This window comes from Clavelina lepadiformis, chromosome 4 (assembly GCF_947623445.1).
Source record: "Clavelina lepadiformis chromosome 4, kaClaLepa1.1, whole genome shotgun sequence".
Lineage (NCBI taxonomy): Eukaryota > Metazoa > Chordata > Ascidiacea > Aplousobranchia > Clavelinidae > Clavelina > Clavelina lepadiformis.
This window is the reverse complement of record NC_135243.1, coordinates 23657360-23677213: the sequence shown is the minus strand read 5'-3', so window position 1 is coordinate 23677213 and position 19854 is coordinate 23657360. Positions and strand designations below refer to the sequence as shown.

Below are 19854 nucleotides of genomic sequence, written 5' to 3'. Positions count from 1 at the left end.
AATTTATCTTCTCGTAACAGATTCTTTCGAGTGTTACATAATTCTCAGTTCTGAAAATGCAACTTTGTGTCAACTTGTGATACAATCTATAGACTCTTTCTGAGATACTGGGTGGCAAGATTTTTTCTATCGCCTTCACTTACCAATAGAAATTGTTGACCCATTTTCATTCTCTTTTAAATTGCAAGCTTTCTGGACATTGAATTAAAACGAACATTTATGTGTGCAAATATAAAAAATGAAGTATATATAGATGTGTAATATTTGTCGTAATCTTAGTTTTTTGCTATTGATTTGGCATATCTGTTTTTGAATTGCTGTGTTGGAGTTGGACAGTGAAGTTTTTTGGATTGAAGGGGTGAAATGCATGGGAAATATTTGTATTTGCATGGGAAATAATATTTGCATGGGAAATATTTGTATAATATGGAAATATAGGGGTGAAATATATTCCTAGCAGTTTTATGTCAGATAACGTGGATACCTTTTTTGTCGTTCGGATCTTACTGTATTTCTTAAAACAATTTAAGGCCTAGCTTTTGTCTTTGCAGTTTCTTCATGTGCGATTGCTTGTGTTGTTTACAAAAGCTCAAAGTAACCACTAACACAATGATCTCATACCAGGCAGTAACGCCATGGTCTCGATTTCTATTATTAAAAGTTGGGATTGAATGCAATACAATTTGTTAACTGAGGCACAAGTCATTCAATTTTTTTACTGGACCTAAGAAAAGATAATTGGCCTAGGCTATCTAAAACTCAATGTTAAATTTATTTACTTTTAGATTTTATTTTAATTATTTGTTAATTTCATGCTGGTGACCTTATTTTCACAATGGTTCAGCAGTACCAGTCACCAATCCGTGTGTATAAACATCCGTTTGAGATGGTCATGGCTGTAAGTATTTTACATGTTTTTATGACATATGTTTTATATGGTAGAGTTTAAAAATCACATTCGCAACACCGCTGTAATGCCGCACACTCCGCTACAACAGAAATGCTTTTTTGATTTACACACATAAAGTAGTAGCCAATGAACAACCTTTAATTTCCATCCAGGCTTACGAGAAGCGGTTCCCAACTTGTGATATGATCCCAGTATTTATTGGATGTGAGATTTTAAACGAACATGAAAGTGAAGATAAATCGACTCACGTCATTGAAAGAAGATGCAAACTCAACGTCGATGCTCCAAGACTTCTTAAAAGGGTTTGAACTTTGGTTGAAAATATTTCAGTATTTTATGCCGTGTGGCAACAAACATAACAAATGTTATGATTTACAGTTTACTCGAAATATTTTCTAATTTTTACAGCGATTTTATTTTAACTACTTTAATTTAATTAATTACCATTTTAGTATTGCTTTTTATTAATTTTATTTTAGTGATCTGATTGTATTCCTATTTAGATGGTCGGTTTTGATTACGTTTATTTTGTCCAAAAAAATTCACTGAATCGAAAAGAACGCACGTTGAATATTTCAGCTTACAACGAAAGTTTTTCAAGTCGAGTTTTAGTCAATGAATGCTGCCAATACACAGTGAGATTAACATGTATTTCTTGTATTATAAATGCCTTGTTACAGAAATAGGCTTTAATTGATAAAAGTACAAGTTTTAGTTGTAACTTATTGTGTTGTAATGTTGTGTATTTTAATAATAATGTAATAATGTAATTTAATAATGTTGTGTATTGTTAGTATTAGTTGTAACTTATAACTTGCTGTGGCTGTAAACATATTTGGTAGACTTTGAGGTTAAATGAAGTTTGTTTATGTTGTTAGGTCCATCCGGATAACCCAAATTGGACTTGTTTTGAACAAACTGCAAAAATGGAAATAAAATCATTTTTTGGATTCGAATCCAGTGTTGAAAAGATAGCCATGAAACAATACGCTGCTAATATTAAAAAGGTCCAGTGTGATGATTATTTGCAATCTAGTGCTTTTGTTACTGACTGTTTGCATTTTTAATCGTAGCATGTTATGTTAATTTAAATTCTAAAACGCTAAGTATCAAGTACTTATATCTTACTTATAAATGTTAACCTAATTTGATGGTTTTTTATTATTTAAGTGTTTGTAGCAAGTAAATATTACATAAATAAGATCTCGTAGCGAGGAAAAGTTGTTGATCAGGTTTAGTAATCTTGCTTTTGTTCGCTGATTTTCCTACATATCCGTATATTTTATGCCAGGGTTCACCAAACTTTTTTCATAAAGGACCAGATAATAATTAAAACCAACGATTGCGGCCAAATTTCCCTTTTTTTTCAACGAGCTACCATACATTTAGCTCATTTGTGATTCAGTGAGGTGGGCCGGACAAATTAAACTTGCCGGGCCGATCTGGTCATAGTTTTGTGACCCCTGCTATATGCCATAAACATCTCACAAACAAAGTTGCGGCCTGATTGTACAGGGCAAGGAGATCATTGAACATTTCCTCGGAGAACTCTTGAAAGAGGGGATTACCCACATTCCCACATGGGCAGAGCAGAATCCTCATCTTAATTCCTCCTCAAACCGAACTTCCCTTCACTCTACATCGAGCAGTAACGACGCAACTTTTAGCCAGGTGTTTGTGATGTCATACAATGAAAATTCTTGATGTAACAATCACATGCAGTATAAAACGGTGTTGTAACGGGAATAGCCTTGTCATGATGAATTTGTTTAATTAGTATCATACCAAGTGCACTAAGATAACGTACGTTCGGTATTTAGTGTTCTATGTGTCTCTTTCATTGATAAAACAACGTTTCCCCACTTTCAAGTCGTTTGCTCGTAGCATAATAAAGTTTTAGTATCATTTCTTACGTCTTATAATCTAGCATATATGATGTTTATGGCAGTTATTACTGCGATAAACATCAACAACATTCTAACATCACTTCGTAATATTCAGACTCGGAGTCGAAATTCCTCATTTTCGTCTACTTGTGCTGAAGTTGCGACAACATCTGGTGACAGGATTGTTGGCGGGAAAGAAGGTAAGACTATCATGATGTCATCACAAGATTATGATGTCATGCTTACAAATTGTCTAGTTAACTACTTCACTACATGTTACCATGGTGATGACTTTACAGACAAACTCGACGAGGAATATATTGAGCACAACTTGGGTATCCTGCAGCCTCTGGAAGAGAGCAAGCTCATTCAGCTTCGGAAATGGCTCTCGGACACTCACAATGGAAAGGTTAGCTGATGTCTGTGTTGAAGTAGTGTAAGTAAAATATCGGTCAAGAAAATGAATGCAGAGCCGCAGTTTTGTTACCAGGTAACATTGACAGTTAGTGATATGTTTTGTTTTGATCTGACGTAATAGAAAAAGTAGATTGTGATGAAAACATATGTGTTTAAGTTAACAAAAGTGCTATTGGTGTTATGTTAAACAAAGTTGTGTTTACTTTAACAGTAATTGCTTTAACATAAGTGCTATTTGTGTTATTGCCCTGGGCCTGGTTTATGTAATTACTGCATATTTATTCATTCTGGTGAATATCACCGCAGTTAACATTCTGATAATTCTGTAATAACATCCTGCTATAAGTGATAAACATGTCGATTTGTTTCAAACTTCCCGTCAATTACAAGCAGCATTTTGCTGTATGGTTGGTGCGTAGTGCTGTTGGCATTACTGCCTTGTCATATGTAACAGTTGTGGTAAGTTCTGTCATGCCATTGGTACCGCCTGACACCAATGGTATGTGGTACACAGAAGCAACCAAGTATCCCTTCTTGCGTCATAATAAGTATTATCAGCTTTTAAGTTTAAATAAACTGGCAGCTCCATACTTTGACACAGTTCACATTTGACAGCTGAAGTTTATGGGTTTTTGTATTATGAGATAACAAACAAGCAGGCTATTTGACCTATGGGCAGGTGTAGTTGCACTCTAATGGCCTTTTAAAAGACATTTAGAAGAAATCATTGTAAAGACGTGCCTATGACAGTCCTGCTTAAATTGTTTTTTGTGAGCCAATAATCTCTTTTTATTGTGGAGTAACAAAAGGACCCCACAATTATTAACTCATATTTGTCATTGTTATGTAACCAATTGAAGACTTTCTTTAAACTAAGATTAATTTAAAGCCTGGTCGCGCAAAAATGACGTTTGTATTTATGCATCACAATGGTTCGTGATTAATGCATTCAAATGTAATTATGATGTCAGGATAAGAATGATATCAGTGCATTGGTTATTTTATCATCCTGACCTGCTTATTAAAGGTCATTTGTTACAAAACACAATGTGCTTATTGTGTAAACAAATGAAGAGTTTGCACCTTGTTTAATTGCTTAGCTTGTTTGTCAATGTTCCCTGTATAATATATATGGCTTTAAATCACATTCTACTAAACTGTATGTTCTGTAACTTGATGGCTGTATTGGTGGTTGCTTGCTATCAGTAGATTTCCCTGTTGGAATATTCAGTGAATTGTAACTAATTGTACCAGCTTTAACTTCCTGCATGGTATTACAATCTATAACATGGGTGTATGTGGTTGTATTTGTATGCACATACCGGTAGATGTACTGTATGTATGATAATATGTAATCGTCTTGATCAAGCTAACGCGAACGGGTGAACGAAAAGTTGAAAGATATTTCTTTGTTTCACCAGTGCTGTCTTGTATTTGATGGATGTATGTAGGTTTTATTTTGATTGATACGTTGCGATAGTTTAGCTTTAGGTGGTTGCTTTTGTAATAGGAACTTATATTTTACACCATGCATAGGAGACTAGGGTGGTTACCAGACCTTGTTTGCATAACATCAATCGAAACCAATTTTCTACTTCCCTGTAACGCTTCACTTCAAATCAGTTATGTAAAGCTTCGTTTGTTGCGTGAAAAAGAAACTAACAATGTCGATTATTACATAACAAAGTGTGTGACACGCTTGCATTTGGGTAAAATTATTCGCATTGTGACGTTTTGCAACGTAACAAAAACCTCTTTGTCGTATTCTTGTAGGGTCACACAGCTGTTGCATATCAGGTCCTGCTCATGTTGTTACCCTTATCTTATCGCTTGAGGGCTATTAAGCCAACACATTATAATTATAAGCCAATGTATGTCTTGTTTAATGCAGGGGACGTTGTTAAGTTGCTTGTATCTCCTGAGTCCTGAACGTCGACTATGATGGAGCGGATTAAGTCCTTAAACCTTGTACTTGGCGCTTTGGTTCTTCATTAAACCGACTTTTAACACTAGATTTTCAGCGTTAAAAGATTAAGTGTGCAATTGCAATATAATATTGGTCCAGTGTAGAGTTTGTTTAATGTGGTTGTTACGCGAACGGTTTGTTAGATCAATAATATAATTCAATAGAATATATTCATCACCAGAAAGATTTCAAAAATGTCATCAAAAAAATTTGAAAAATATCTTCACCATTAATTAATTGTTAGCTCGATAATCTTGCTGTTTTTTTTTCAGTGTTTATAATTTTTTTTCTTAGTTATTTACGTATGAAAGTTCTTTCAAACCTATACTTTGTTGTCCACTTCAAAACTTTCTCTCCCGGTCCTATGCGTTTGCCAACGCTTAATTAAATAAATATTTTGTAACTTTGTCCGATGTCCTCAGTGACGTAATTAACGCGTTATTATTTAACTTGCCCTGTTGATATGGGTGCGGGGTTTGTATAAGTTGTTGCTTTCTTTGTGCATTACCCCACCTCCCATGTTGCTGTTTATAACAGTTACGTGACTATTGCAATTACCCGAGTTGCGCGTTGACGTCATTTCCGTTTCATTATTAGTCTGGCGAGAAGTACCGCTACACATATGATGCTTTCTTAATCACAACCATCTGTTTTTTTCACTTTGTTGGGTCAATTTTTTCCGCACAATCTCGTAACAATACTTCTGTAACGACATAAAGCTCATACGCAAATATTGAATATGCTTCTGTCATTGTTATATAACGACTGATTACGAATCTAACAGAAACATTTGTTGTTTATTTCGACGTTTTAACTGAAGAAACTTATTGTCAAACTATTTAACATTTGTTTCATTATAGAGCTTTGTCAATGTGACGTCATAATAATTTCAGTGTGTTCTTGCAGATTCCTCGCGATGAACATATTTTGCGTTTCCTGCGATCACGTGACTTTAACATGGAGAAAGCGCGCGAGGTTTTGTGCCAATCACTATCTTGGCGGAAACAACACCAGGTACGATTAATCGATATTGGCGGTCGCACCAACGCCGGTTATTAAACAAGCGATTTATTAGATCGATAGAATCTTGGACACCTGGTCGTCCAACGACATCCTGACCAACTACTACCTGGGCGGTTGGCACCACCACGACCTGGGTAAGTAGGGGTTTTCCCAGGTGGGTGAAGTGACCCACTTGAGTTGGTGCTGACGGTGTTTTGTTTGACAGAGGGCAGGCCGGTGTACGTGCTCAAACTGGGCAAGATGGACACGAAGGGATTGCTCAAAGCTGTCGGCCAGGAAGGAATTCTGAGACATGTGGGTAATTGTGACGTCATAATTTAATTTCTATTTTTTAGAAAGTTTCAAAGTTAATTTTTGATTTAAGTTTTAGTATCAAATGTTATTCGTATTTATTTTTATAAGCAAATGTACGTAATAAATACCATAGTGTCGCCCGATGTCATTTCCGGTCACTGATAAAGCATAGAATGCTATTTCTGACGTCACAGAGTAGTAGCAGCGAGGCACTATATTCTAATCTAGAATGTTTTTTCAAACCAGTGATGACATCACGTTAAGTCCATCTCTTACTCCTTTGCTTACAAGCTTACGCAGCACTTCTGTGACGTCACAGAGGCAATTGTTGATCAATTTTTACAACTGATATTCTTAGTTTTTCTTCCTGATTAGTTCCGGGTGCTATTTCAGGTACCATGTCTACACGTGTGACGTAATAATGAGCATTATGTCGTAGGTCCTCTACATAATGGAAGAAGGATTGAAGAAGTGCCGCGAGGTGTCTCTGGAGAGAAGCAAGCCAACCAGGTTGGTTATGACGTAACAATGTACATATTTGACGTCATAATGACATATAATAGACATAACGCAAGATAGCGTTGCTATCTCGTTAATTACGTATGACGTAACAATGTACAATGTACGTTACGTAACAATGTACGTAACAATAACAATGTACGTAACAATGTACGTTATGACGTAACAATGTACATATTTGACGTCATAATGACATATAATAGACATAACGCAAGATAGCGTTGCTATCTCGTTAATTACGTCCCTGGGGAGATGAGCATTCGATCAGATGCAGATATTAAGCCAAAAATTATCGAATCAGCTTCGTGATGGATTTTAACTGCGTAGAAATGAAATCACTGGCGGTGACAAGTAAAAGTGCTTTAAAAAATTCTAATTATATGAGGAAGAGTGTGGACCTGCCTGCTGCTGCTCCTCTCTTTTGTCTCCATGTGATGTCACAAAGATACTCCCTTTTCGTAATTCTGACTCCAGCACGAACAAAACTCCGTTACAAGACTCTTAATTGAATTTTTTGGCAGTTTATTCAACACTATAGAGACATTGTCCAAAGTTTCTAATTCAACCTGCTATCTCTTGTGAGGGATCCCTGTGTCCCGGGGTCACAATGTATTTTATGAGTCATTATTTTATATAAATTATAGTGCGTTTAAGATGAAAATAAGTTGAAACATCTGTTTTAATATTCAGCGAAAAAGAAACCCACATCAGGTAAAACGTCTGCATAGAAACCTTTTCAAATGCACAATAGCGACATGCGGTGGCCGATATTAACTAATAATCGCTATTGACTGCACGGAACCACTAGGTTATGATATTTTTATGCATGACTTGTTTTAACGTTTAAGCAATCATGCATGTCGAGGTTTCCTTTTCGTGTGTGCTCTCTGCTGCCTTCTAGCGTGGTTATCTTTATGAAGCGAGTTTTTCTGCTAAATTTTATTGACATTTTCGCCACTGATATTAACTTTTAACATTTCCACTTGAATTAAGCTCACTACATTACTGCCATCTTGTGGCGAAGAATATCGATGAAGTGTGATGTCATACCATTGTACCCACCATGCAAGCATAGACATCTTATTCTGGAGTTGCATGATTATGTAATTTTAGCATGACCGGGCATCATGAGGAATCATTTCAATGGATGAACTTGCGCCATTTCAGTCTTGAAAAATCCCTGATTAATTTTCCTTCAAATCAATCTTTTATGTTTATTCTTCTCAGTTCTTGGACCTGTATTGTCGACTTAGATGGGCTAAACATGAGACATCTGTGGAGGCCTGGAGTTCAAGCATTGTTACGTCTTATGGAGGTCATAGAGGCGAATTATCCTGAAACAATGGCCCGATTGTTGATTGTCAGGTCACCGAGAGTGTTTCCTGTGCTATGGGCACTCATCAGTCCTTTCATTGGTCAGTTTCGATTCAAACTTGTTAACAATTTTTTACTTCCGTGTTTGCATAGTTATTCCTTATTATGCAATAACGGACCATTGTTGTGTAGTTGCGGCAACGAAGTTCATTATTGTAATGTGTAGTGACGTCATCCATGGTGTGTTTGTTGCAGACGAAAAAACGAGCACCAAGTTCATGATGTACACCGGCACCGACTACCTGGGTCCGGGGGGATTGGTTGATTACATTCCCGCCGAATTCATCCCCGACTTCCTCGGTGGTAGCTGCCAGGTTTGATGACTGGTGGCCCATAAGCGCCATGTGTATTGTGGTTGGTGGCCGTTAAGCACAATTTTGATGTTAGTACTTGTGCGCAGTGCAACATCGCGGACGGAGAAGTGGTCCCCAAGTCCATGTACCGGCTTGACTGTGAGAAAGGCGACGGCGTTTCTCTATGGGAAGAGACCATATACAAGACCGCAAACGTATTCAAGGGCGCCCCGCATGAGGTATGACGAAATAGGCGCATCATTGATGAGGTCATAAAGTTATTTTCATTTTCACTTCGATTTAGGTCGTGGTAGAAGTTCCAGACAAAGATTGCGTCATCACTTGGGACTTTGATTCGCTTAAAGGTGACGTCATGTACACGTTGTTCTACAGCAAGAAACCGATGGGTGAGTGTTATGGCGTAATTTTCATGTAATAATGCCGAACCCATTCAAAGAATGACTGCATTGCGACAGGTCCACTGGAGTATGAAGACCTGCAGTGTATTGTGCCAGGACCTAGCACGGCGATGGGTGGCAACCAGGTTCAAACGCAAAATGTGCAGGTACCTATACGCTCATAGTTGGTGTGTTGGGTTAACTTGGTAGAGCCCTTTACCCGTGATTCAAAATATGAAAGATATGGTATCTTCTTCCAAATTGTGGAAAAAAGTCCCATCAAGCTGGCCTACAGGTTAAATATCACCTCAGCATGACCAGTTTCTCCTTTTCTTTGAATGGTGGGAAGGCCACTTAAGTCAAGAAGCGGATAAGTTAAAAGTAATTCAATGGACTTGTGGCCCTATGTCATTGAATGTGGAATGCGCTCTCAATTAATCTTCGTGAACAGCAAGCGGTCGACTACGTTGTAATGTGCGATGCGGTTCATGTTTTAATGAAGTGTCATTGTTGGATTTTCTCCACGATGCGCGGCGACAACGATAAATAATATGGACATCAGCTGAAAACCAGAGTTGTAACCAAGTCATTTATTTCCTTTGACTCGAATCATGTCGAGTCATCAAAAATGTGACTCGAGTCGTTACAACTCTGCTGGAAACTGAAATTAAACTTTAAGTAAAAGCTTGAAATCTTCACAGAAGTTTATAGAATGAATTCAGAGAAAAGTAATCAAATACATAATTAACCGTTGGATGTAAATTCGTAAGTTCAGTGCAAGTCGTTCCCTTTACGCACTTCTCTCGTCTCTTGGTCTGACGTGTGTCGCTTTGCGCGTGTTATTGCGCGAAATTTCGAGTCATCCCAAGTCCGGTGGATATATCGGCGACATTCTATTAATTGTCACTTTGCTGGTTAAATAGCGACCGCAGCCGGAGCTTCCTTGACTTTATTATTATGCTCAGGTCATAGACAAACACATGATCCTGGGGAAAGATTACTCTCTCGTCGAATCCAGCATCGTTTGCAGGGAGGGAGAGAGTGTTCAGGTATTTATGACGTCATTATAGACGCCTTGTTACGTCATTTTTGTCACTGACGGCTCTACACTCGGCAGGGTTCCCACGTCGCGCGCCATGGCGGCTTCTACATCCTGCAGTGGAAGTTCCACGCCCCCCCAGCGCAGACGTCATCAGTTGTTACTGACGTCATCTACCAGGTTACGCACAACCCCAAGGCAAAGGTGATCTACTACCACGAGGTGCTGCCCTCCGAGAACTTCAGGTATCGTCGATTATATGAAACATCTTGCTTTCTATGAAATGCTTGCCACCGGTATCATGACGTAATGATTCGACGATTTTCTTGCAGGGGGTCAATGACGAGTCTTGAATCCTGCCAGAGCGCCTTTTCCACACTTTCACACGTCACTGGTTCTAGCATTACGTCATGATTTGAGTATGACGTCATCAAGCCCTGCCTAACCTTTATTGCTCAATTTTAGTTTACTTAGTTCCACGTTATTCAACGTCACAATATAATCATTGTGACAAATGAATGCACTTTCGTTGTTACGTGCACAATTGTGACATCACAATGCCCAAAATAACATAAAAGAATCATTATTTGCTCGCTTTAATCAAGTTTCGCGCTTTTTGTTTGTTACGTCATAACAGTTCTCATTCATTTTGTTTTATTTGTCTTTTAACATCAAAGATATTTAATAAAAGGTTCCAGTGTCTGTTTAGCCTGGCACTTTATTTCTGTCAAGGTGGGTCAGAATGCGGTTCCATTTTTAACACATTTCCAGTGCAATCCAGTCAAGCGGGGACGTAATTGTTTTCCTGACGTCATCAAGCAAAGCATTGTTATTCGGCCATTTTATTAAATACAGTAACAATGAAAAGCAAAAACATTGCGCACGCAGTAGTAGTTTTGACGTCATCATGATGAAACTATTCTATTTCCTGCGCACTGTACGTCACAATGACGTGTCTTAGAGCTTGCTGGGCGTGGGGGAATTCCTGGCTTAGTCTGTCCAAGATGTTGAGAGAATGATGGAAGCGCTCCTCCTGTTTGTGGATCTGTAAGAGAGGATGAAAATGGTTCAGCTCACTCAGGTTTGGAAGATGAATTAATTAATATCAACTCGGGTACCTCGTTGTCAAGCGCGCCTTCCGTCTTACATATCGGCGTGTATTTGCCGGCCTTGAGCGATTGGAGATGCTTTACTTTGGTTTGCCTCGATACAAGTTCATTCAAATTCTGGAAAAAAAGGAAAAGTGCCGTCGACTGGATTTGAACCCACAACTTTCATCTCTTACCCAGCGTTTCACTTCGTTGAGTCGTTCTACGTCGCCCTCAAGTGCGTCAACAGAGCCCTGCAGTTGCTGGACAACAAGTTGTTTCTCTTCTAAATTCCTCCCTAGGTCCGCCTGATTCTCGCGAAGTTGTCGAATATCTTCATCACACGTCACCGCATCCTGACATCATTATGACGTCATTATAACAACGCAATGTCATCAGTTAATGGATATCATGTAATGTTGCGACAAACCTTCTGTGTCTGTTTGATTTTCTTTCGAGTCTCGTTGAGTTTCTTCTGGAAAGCTCCTTTGGTCGGAGTCTTCCTGTCGATCTTGGACTGCGCCTCTCCCCTCGTTACAATCGTTTCACGACGCGACACGACCTGCTCCATGTCCCTAATCATCTGGCTCTGCTGCTTCATCAGCTGCGTGTGACGCACCTGCAATAACCGCGCCGTCATCACACAGGAAATGACGTCATATGACGACGTGACACGATGTCATCACCTGCATGCGGTGAATCTCGGCTTTCATGGCTCGCATCTCTCCTTGCCCGACCTCGGAGTCGACGGCGGATCGAGTCTCCTTCGCGAGCTGCGTCTTCTTCTCCCAGAGCATAATCTGTCGTCTGCGCACAAGCATCAGTTAAGTCCTGATCGCGATGAAAAGAGTCTCATCGACACTCACTCTGCCTCGATGAGGCTGTTCAGCAGACGCTCCTTCTCCTCACGCAAGCCGTCCAGATTGTACTGCATCTTTATCGACTCCAATTCCGCTTCCTGCAACACGAACCAAACGTCGGATGCTTGACCTTGCATGACCGTAGCACCTAGCTTACCTTCAGCTCCTGCACGAACTCGTTCTCGGTGAGGGTGTTGCCCTGCTCCAAGTCCTCCTGGATTCCCTTCTCCTTGGAGAGGAGGAGGTTGAGCTTGATCATGGCATTCTGCATGTTGCGGATCGATCGCTTTATCTCAGCCTGTTCCCGCTCTTGCTGGTCGATCTCTCCTGAAAGATCAACGGACCCGCATCAACAAGATGAAGAAGATCTTTATCTTTCACACACGGTTATGTCCAACGACAACAGAACCGCTTTTGTGGTCAATGCCACTTTAAATGAAGAACAGCGGAGGATAATCTTTTAAACGTGGATTAATTATTATTATCAGAGTGTAAAAGTGGTGGCACAATTATATGGCTGCGGACTTCATAGTTCACTAAGTTAAGTAATCATTTCAGCACCCATGCCAACAGCATTACAACGCACCTTCGATCCTCAGTTTCTTCTGTGTCAGGATCGTGTGTTGTTTCTTCAATGTGTTGACGTCATCGTACTGTTGGTCTCTCTCCTTGGTCAGTTGGACGAGCTCATGTTGTTGCCGCAGCCAGAATTGTTGGAGGTCGTTGATTCCCTGCGAGGCGCCTTCTATTTGTTTGTTCAGCGAATTGATCTGGATTTCAAGTGGTCCCAGTTCCTCGCCCTGTTAAAACAAATTATAGTTGCAAGCAGTGATGCGTACCGTGACATCATTCAGTGCCTGATGACGTAATGGCATCGCTTCTTTACAAAGTAGCCGCTCACCCCTCCGCTAGATATGAGTTGTTCGAGCTTCTTGTTGTACTGGTCGATGCTGGTCTGCTTGCGTTCGATCACGGCGTTACGCTTCGATGCCTCGTGTTCCGCTCGGCTGATCAGCTCGTTCTTAGACTGGATCTCTTGCTCCAACTCCTCTTGCTGCTTGTTCAGGTTCCGGATGCGAGCACCGCACTCCGAGTGTTGCAACGAGCATCGAGCCATCTCGTTTTCCACTTGTGAGTACTCCGCTTCCTGTATTACGTCACAAACATCATTGATGACATCATAAAGGCAGCTACGATTCACATAATAAGCAGTAAAAAGAGTCAGGAAGGCACAAACCAGTTTCTTCTTTGTTTCTCTCATTTTCTCGGTGACTTTGACGGTGTAACTTTGCGCTTTATTGGCAGTGAGTTGTTGTTGTAAATCTTTCATGACCTGGTCTTCAAGCGCAACTTTCTCCAAATATTCACGCTCAATTTGCTTTCGAAGTGCGCTTATTTCACTGAGTTTGATGGAACGTTCCTGCAAAACAACAACCAATTCAGCCTCAAAACATGTGATAATTAAACAAGGCCACACTGGTTATGACCAAATTACATCCAAATTTGAGTCACTTACAGTGGTCGCTTTGTTGTAAGCCTGCTCAGTCTCGTGCAAGGTCCTGCTATAGGTGCCGTACTGCTGCTTCAGAGCGTCCTGCTTGACCAGGTTTTGCTTGATGAGCTTTTTTGTTTGAGATTTGTTCGTTTCCGCCTTGTTGAGGACCATCGTGAGCGTTTCGTTTCTCTCCTCCTCCTTCTGGATCGATCTCTTGTATCCGGTGATCTCTGTCTCCAAGGACTTTACCTGTTGCTGAGCCAAGCTGTATAATTTCAACAAGATTATAATTGAAAGTGAGATGAGAGAATTTGTTTGATTTCTGTGGCAAAACAAGAACGACACACACACTATTCATATTCGTCATTGATTTAACAACATTACTGTCATCAATAGATCACATTTCATTTAATACATGTATGCAACGTTATGTTACTTCAGCAATATATTGGAGCAATTTTTTTAATTCGACTTGAAAGTTTCACTCGCTTGGAACGGATCCTACTTTATTATTATAATCAGTTATCTGGATCAGTGCTTCTTAAACTTTTTTGGTTTTGTTCACCCCTAGCATCCATCTCCAGATTTCATTCCCCCTTGTCCCATGATATGATAAAACTATCCCGTCTATATATAACAGCACAAAATGACTAAGGTTGTTTTGATATTTGTTTATTCAAGTAGACAATATCCCTCCAGCTCTACAATGCCCATTCAGCGTCTTCCCGGCCTCTGTTAAGTAATTCGTTGTTTAAACCGTTCGTGACACACTGAGCACTATGGTTTTGCACTATTGCATCACTTCTGTTTGATCACCTGACGGTTCACCCTTATTCACCCCTTTTGGTTGGTTCACCCCTGCAAAAATTTTATTCACCCTGGGGTGAACCATTCACTCGATTAAGAAACACTGATCTGGATTATGACATCATAATCACTCACTTACCCCAGCGCTTCCTGCATAGCAGCATGAGCCTCATCTCTTCTTTTCATCCCGATCAAGCTGGAGTTCCACTGTTGGTACAACTGCTTCTTCTCGAGGTTGATTGCCTGGGAAAAGCCATCGACATCACATGTCGATCCATTAATATGGAATAAAACGAAGCTTAACCGACCTCAATTTCTTCTTTAGCTTCACTCAGAGCTTGTTTGGCGGCGAGTGTCTCCTCCGCCTGTGCTGCTTGTTGCGCCTCGTACATCGCGATCGATTCCCGCAGTTGCTCCACTCTTTCCGTCATGCGGTTAACATGAAGATCCTTTTATAGACATCACATTACTACACACCTTGCTTGTTGTTGGTGGAGTTTAAGCCACAAACCTGTCGTTGTTTCGTCATTTCCGCATGAGTGACTTCTGCCTCGGCCTTCTCGGCAGCCCGCTTCATCACCGCAATGTCCGAGCGGATGTCCTCCTTTGCGTTATGCATATAAAATAGCCGAGTCGCCAGATTCTCCACCTCTGTCTGCAACTCCGCATCTTCGAAGAATAAATAAGATGTTTTCAACAACCTCTTATGGACACTACTGTGCTATTCATATATGTCTCAAGATATTGGAAACAAACGAAGTAAAACTTCAACAATCTTCATCACTCACTCTTCTTCCTCTCCTTGCTGGATTGAGATTGGAATTGTTTATATTTCTCCCGCAGCTTGTTCAAGTCCTCCTCTTCTTTCCGTCTCTTGTCGGAGGAGACGGCAAACTTGTCTCGGAGTTGCTCCAGGTTGGCTTGTTGCCGTGCCAACTCCTGCTGCGAGCCGTACAAGCGCACTCCGAGATCTTCTCGGTTTGTTTTCTTCCTCTTCAGATCATCCGTCTTAGAGATCAAACACAGGTTAAGTGATGTCATCACCAATGACATCATCTCTGATCATCACCACTGACCAGCTCTTTTCTCTCGAGTCTCGCTTTCTCCAGTTGCTTGAGAAGATGTTGTTTGAGTCGATTCTGGAATCTCTTCATCAAGGGATGATCTGGATCGAGCACTACCAGATCCGACTGAACCTCTTCCTCCTCGTCTGATTCGCCAGCCTGCAGTGTATGATGTAATGGTGATGTTATAATTTGTAGAAGCTAGATTGAGATTTGATTTAAGTATAATTTATTATGGAGTATTTACGACTGACGAGAACGAACCCTCTCAAAATCATCCATTTCTTCTCCGTCATCCGAATCAGTGTCAAGCATCCCGACACCTTGTCCAAGATTGCGCAACAACGTACTCGTGTCACCTGCCACAACAAACTATAAATATCTCTTTTCAATCTAAATCTCAGAGACTTGTGAAGTGTGACACAAACCTTGCGTGGCACTACTCGGCCGGCTTCTTCGGAAGTCATCGTCACTTTCTGTGGCAAGAGCCATGTTCATTGCCCCTTCCTCTGACGCCATGTCTTCCAAGCTAAGCTGTCAATCAAATAACTCAACTTGTGAGGTCACTGAGATGTAGGCAATATTGGAACCAGTTGTGTTTATGCACAGTGGAAAGTAGGTAAGTGATTGGTACTAGTTATTAGGACATTAGCACAATTTTTTCTGCCTCGTGCATTTCATTAAATATATTTTCCTGTCTTGCTTCATGTTAACATGATTCGATGTTGATTTATTGCAACAAGAACAAGTTCAACCAATGGGCTGCAAACGTTTAAATGCAAGTTAAATTCAAGCTCACCTCTTGAAGGGCTTTTACAGTCACTTTGGAAACAGCTTTTGCCAGACTAGGTTGGTCGTCATCCCTGTAAAATATAAACTTTAACGAGACTGTTTGGTTCCACCTGCTTATAAAGGCTGGGGCAATACCAGAGGTAGCCCTTGTTCAAACACAAAGCCATCTTCAAAAAAGTTTGTCGAAAGTTGAATAGGACCGATATGTTGAACTTTCTCAGATAGAAAGCATTGCTTAGGCAAATACTTGAAATGATGTTTAATTTAACAAGAATGTTTGGTGGTTGTTGTATCGTTGTGTTTAAGGAGGCTTCTTTGTTTGACTTTATTGTGTCTAACTTGAATGTTGATTAGAACGAAAGATCTGATTGAATATGCACGTTTAGCTTATTCCGACAGGAAATTTTGTTCAAGACGGACAAATATATAAAACGATGCCAGATGCCATGATAGATCTGTTTCAACCTGTGTCTACCTGGTTGTCTTACACAAAATTACAAAATGTCTTATTTTAGTCTTTGCCTTGGAGATTGAGAAAGTAAACTCAGCTTATTATGACCACCTTGGGACCAGATCATTTTGGTCATAATATTCGAATTGTCACAAGAACCGAAGCTGCTGTGTTATATACCATATAACCACACCAAGATCGTTGACAAAAGTGTCATTATATCTGAAGACTGGTCCTAGTAATAACTTTATATGGAAAAATTGGGATCATACCAAAATGATCATATAAACTTGGTGCTCCTATTAGGCAGGTTCTACTGTAATGGCTAATGATGTAAATGGTCTCTAGTGTAACTTTGTAACCCACTTTGATTTCCTAATTAAAGAAAACTAAACAAATAAAATGTATCGAGCCAGTTTGAAAATATTTTACGAGCTATAATGGAAAGTGCATCTCACAAAACTCATCATTGTGCATGTCACACTTTCAAACATTTACGGCTATTCATAGTAAATAAGACATCGGGTATGAGTCAAAGTTTCTTGTCGAAAACTGCAATACTTTCCAGTTGATTTGCCAAAACATATGTGCGTGCATAAACACAATTTCAGAGGTGTTGACGTATACTAAAGTATCAATGTTTTGTTTAGTTGTTATAAGTTGCCACTTAACAAAAATTATATTCATTAGCATGAATATGAGTAAGGGCCTGAACACAGTCTTGTGTAAAACTTGCTATTATTTGAAATTTTGTTTAAGTTAATTTTTTTTGAGTAAGTTATGTGGCCACGTTTATGCCAATCACGACATTCATGAACATGCATGCAGAACTTTTTTATCTTCACGCAGATTTATAAAAAATAAAAAAATTAAAACTGGTTGTTTGAATGATAAATTACAACAAATATAAATAGAATTGAAGCTTTATTGCGCTCCATTACGCCAAAATTTGCGTCTTTGCACGGACGATTTCTCATTAAAAACTGTCTGTTTTGTGTCTTATATAAGAGTTTTGTTTTTGGTATAACATAAAACACACCAGCCTAGTGCAGAAGCCCACAATCAGATGACTTCAGAATTTGAGTAGCTGAGGTCTAGCTAGCTGGTATACAAATGTATCCTGTGATTGTGCACTTCTGCAACAGACCCAAACACACCTTGGGTTTTCCGCCATCCTGCAAAGGTGGATAAGCTTATATTTCAATCAGAAATATTTCAGTTATCTTACACAGTTTCTTAACTCTTTCTCCTAAGTTTCAGTTAAAATAACCTTGAAATAGTAGAATATAATCGTACAGTGGATTAAAAGCTAGCTTAGCCTAAATAAGCGGTACCTTCCCTAGACTTCAGACTGTAGCTTACCGGCATGATTTATCAGCTTAACGTGAATTTGGAACCAAAACCTGCTTATCGACTTTGAGTAATACTCTAGTTGTTTCTGTAAACAGTGATCTTTCTAATGCAAAAACATCTACGCCAAATCTCTACCCCGCAACGTCAACTACAATAGCCTAACTAATATCAATTTCTTTTTGCCAAATTGTGTCAGCGTAAAAGTAACTACAATAACAATAATGACAACTTTTGACAACAACTTGATACTATGGCTGCCCCACGACCATATACCAATATGATACTTCAACAGAGGTGAGAAAAAGCAAAGAAACGTATCCTGAAAAAGTCTGTGCAAGCTTATAGACTTACCGGTATACTGGAGCACTTCAAACCTGTTCTTTTGTTTGAAGTTTTGTTGCTAGACAACCCTTTGACCAGTAAGCGACGCTGTACGACAAAAATATATAAACCTTGGTAGGGGATAATTACAAGCCGTCTGTAAGGAATAAAACATTATACAGGGGTAAGCAAACTTTTGCAATGCAAGCAGTGCTGTAACCCAGTCATTTTTCAAAAGACTCGTGTCAAGTCATTTCGAAAGTTAACTAAAGTCAAGTCGAGTCAAATTACTAATTGGATCAAGTCAAGTAAAGTCATTGACTGTACCTTCAACCGATCGCAACGAAATCTAATAATTGTAATTCAGTTGGTCAATAAATTAAAATCTAAGATTTAATGACTTGCGTCAATTTACTTTCGAAACTCGAGTCATGTCAAGTAATTTAAAAACGTGACCCGAGTCGTTACAACACTGAACGCAAGCGCCAGATTCCGACAACTACAGATAGTAGAGAGCCATTTATAGTCTTAATATAAACCACTTATTCTAAAGCAGTGTTACCCAACCTTTTTGTCCCACGCCCCATTTAGCTTTCAAAAAAATTGTACGTCAATAGCGTATTTAGGATTGCGTGTAAGCCAAGCGGCTTCCAAACTTTTTTAAACGCTGTATCTATAATTCCAGCATTTGCTTACCTTACACCTCGCTAAAAATACACAAAGTGCAAAACTTTGGGTTTTTATGCCTCAAAAACATCTTTAGAACGCCTCGAAGTAAAACGTAAGTCTCAAATTTATACGTAAAAAAATTATCTATTTATGATGAATAGGGCGATTATTTTTTGACTTGTCAAAAAAAGTCAAAAATTTGTCAAATTTACAGCGTTAGGTCAGAAATTGTCAAAATTGTTTACAAAGTCAAAAAATTTTACCACGTCAAAATTGTTTACAAACTGCATTGTCGTGGTGTCATACAGGTTGCACTGTAGGTGAACTTGTCATTTTACATTGTACAACAGTTTTTGTTGCAGTTTTTTTGGCAATGATTTGTAATTAGCTCATTTCCCTTTCAGAATAGGCTAGGTCTGTGTTCATATTTTTGCCCTTCTTCACCACAATAAATTTTAACTTTTTGTACAATAATGCGTAATTTACCAACTTGAGTTTTTCATACGTCAAAATTTGTCAAAAACAAGTATTTTAATGTCAAAGTTTTCAGTTTTTAGGTCAAAAAATAATCGTCCTAATGATGAACCATTTGAAAAGGTCGCTAAAACAATTTTGTAACGCCTTATACCTGCTTATTGTATGTTTTTGTGCTGGTGATTAAAACCTCGGTTTTCACCTTCAGGTTTTCATGTTCTGTTATTTGTTGATGATATCTTGTTCGTTTCGTACTGTAGTTAAGTATACTACGTTAATATAATATACTGTAGTTTTAAAAATGTTATAAAATAATACGATGTTCAAATTTCAACTGTTCACTATTGAACACTATTAACTA

The 19854-nt window shown here is 39.1% G+C and overlaps 2 protein-coding genes across 3 annotated transcripts; one reads left to right on the top strand and one right to left on the bottom strand.

Moving 5' to 3' along the window:
* The first annotated feature begins 774 nt into the window (after positions 1-774).
* Positions 775-10821, top strand: LOC143452499 (SEC14-like protein 1). Of its 2 annotated transcripts, XM_076953500.1 has the most exons (20): positions 775-898; positions 1063-1212; positions 1414-1545; positions 1789-1917; positions 2426-2581; positions 2912-2996; positions 3096-3205; positions 6086-6193; positions 6255-6336; positions 6408-6496; positions 6936-7006; positions 7706-7726; positions 8243-8430; positions 8585-8703; positions 8790-8921; positions 8987-9089; positions 9159-9247; positions 10046-10129; positions 10198-10364; positions 10452-10821. In XM_076953500.1, the coding sequence occupies exons 1-20, from the start codon at positions 836-838 to the stop codon at positions 10531-10533; spliced, it is 2160 nt and encodes a 719-aa protein (XP_076809615.1). In that variant the 5' UTR covers positions 775-835; the 3' UTR covers positions 10534-10821. The 2 variants fall into 2 exon arrangements, with proteins under 2 accessions (XP_076809615.1, XP_076809616.1); XM_076953501.1 differs by lacking the exon at positions 7706-7726.
* A 130-nt stretch (positions 10822-10951) lies between these two features.
* Positions 10952-17944, bottom strand: LOC143453112 (coiled-coil domain-containing protein 40-like). The gene is made up of 20 exons (XM_076954264.1): positions 17834-17944; positions 16233-16296; positions 15862-15967; positions 15698-15792; positions 15446-15592; positions 15158-15377; positions 14881-15038; positions 14678-14818; positions 14509-14612; positions 13584-13827; positions 13305-13487; positions 12969-13214; positions 12654-12867; positions 12225-12394; positions 12074-12165; positions 11894-12014; positions 11638-11826; positions 11405-11563; positions 11238-11345; positions 10952-11164 (listed from the first exon to the last, which is right to left on the bottom strand). Exons 1-20 carry the CDS (start codon positions 17848-17850, stop codon positions 11036-11038), a joined length of 2907 nt encoding a protein of 968 aa, XP_076810379.1. The 5' UTR covers positions 17851-17944; the 3' UTR covers positions 10952-11035.
* Positions 17945-19854: the final 1910 nt, after the last annotated feature.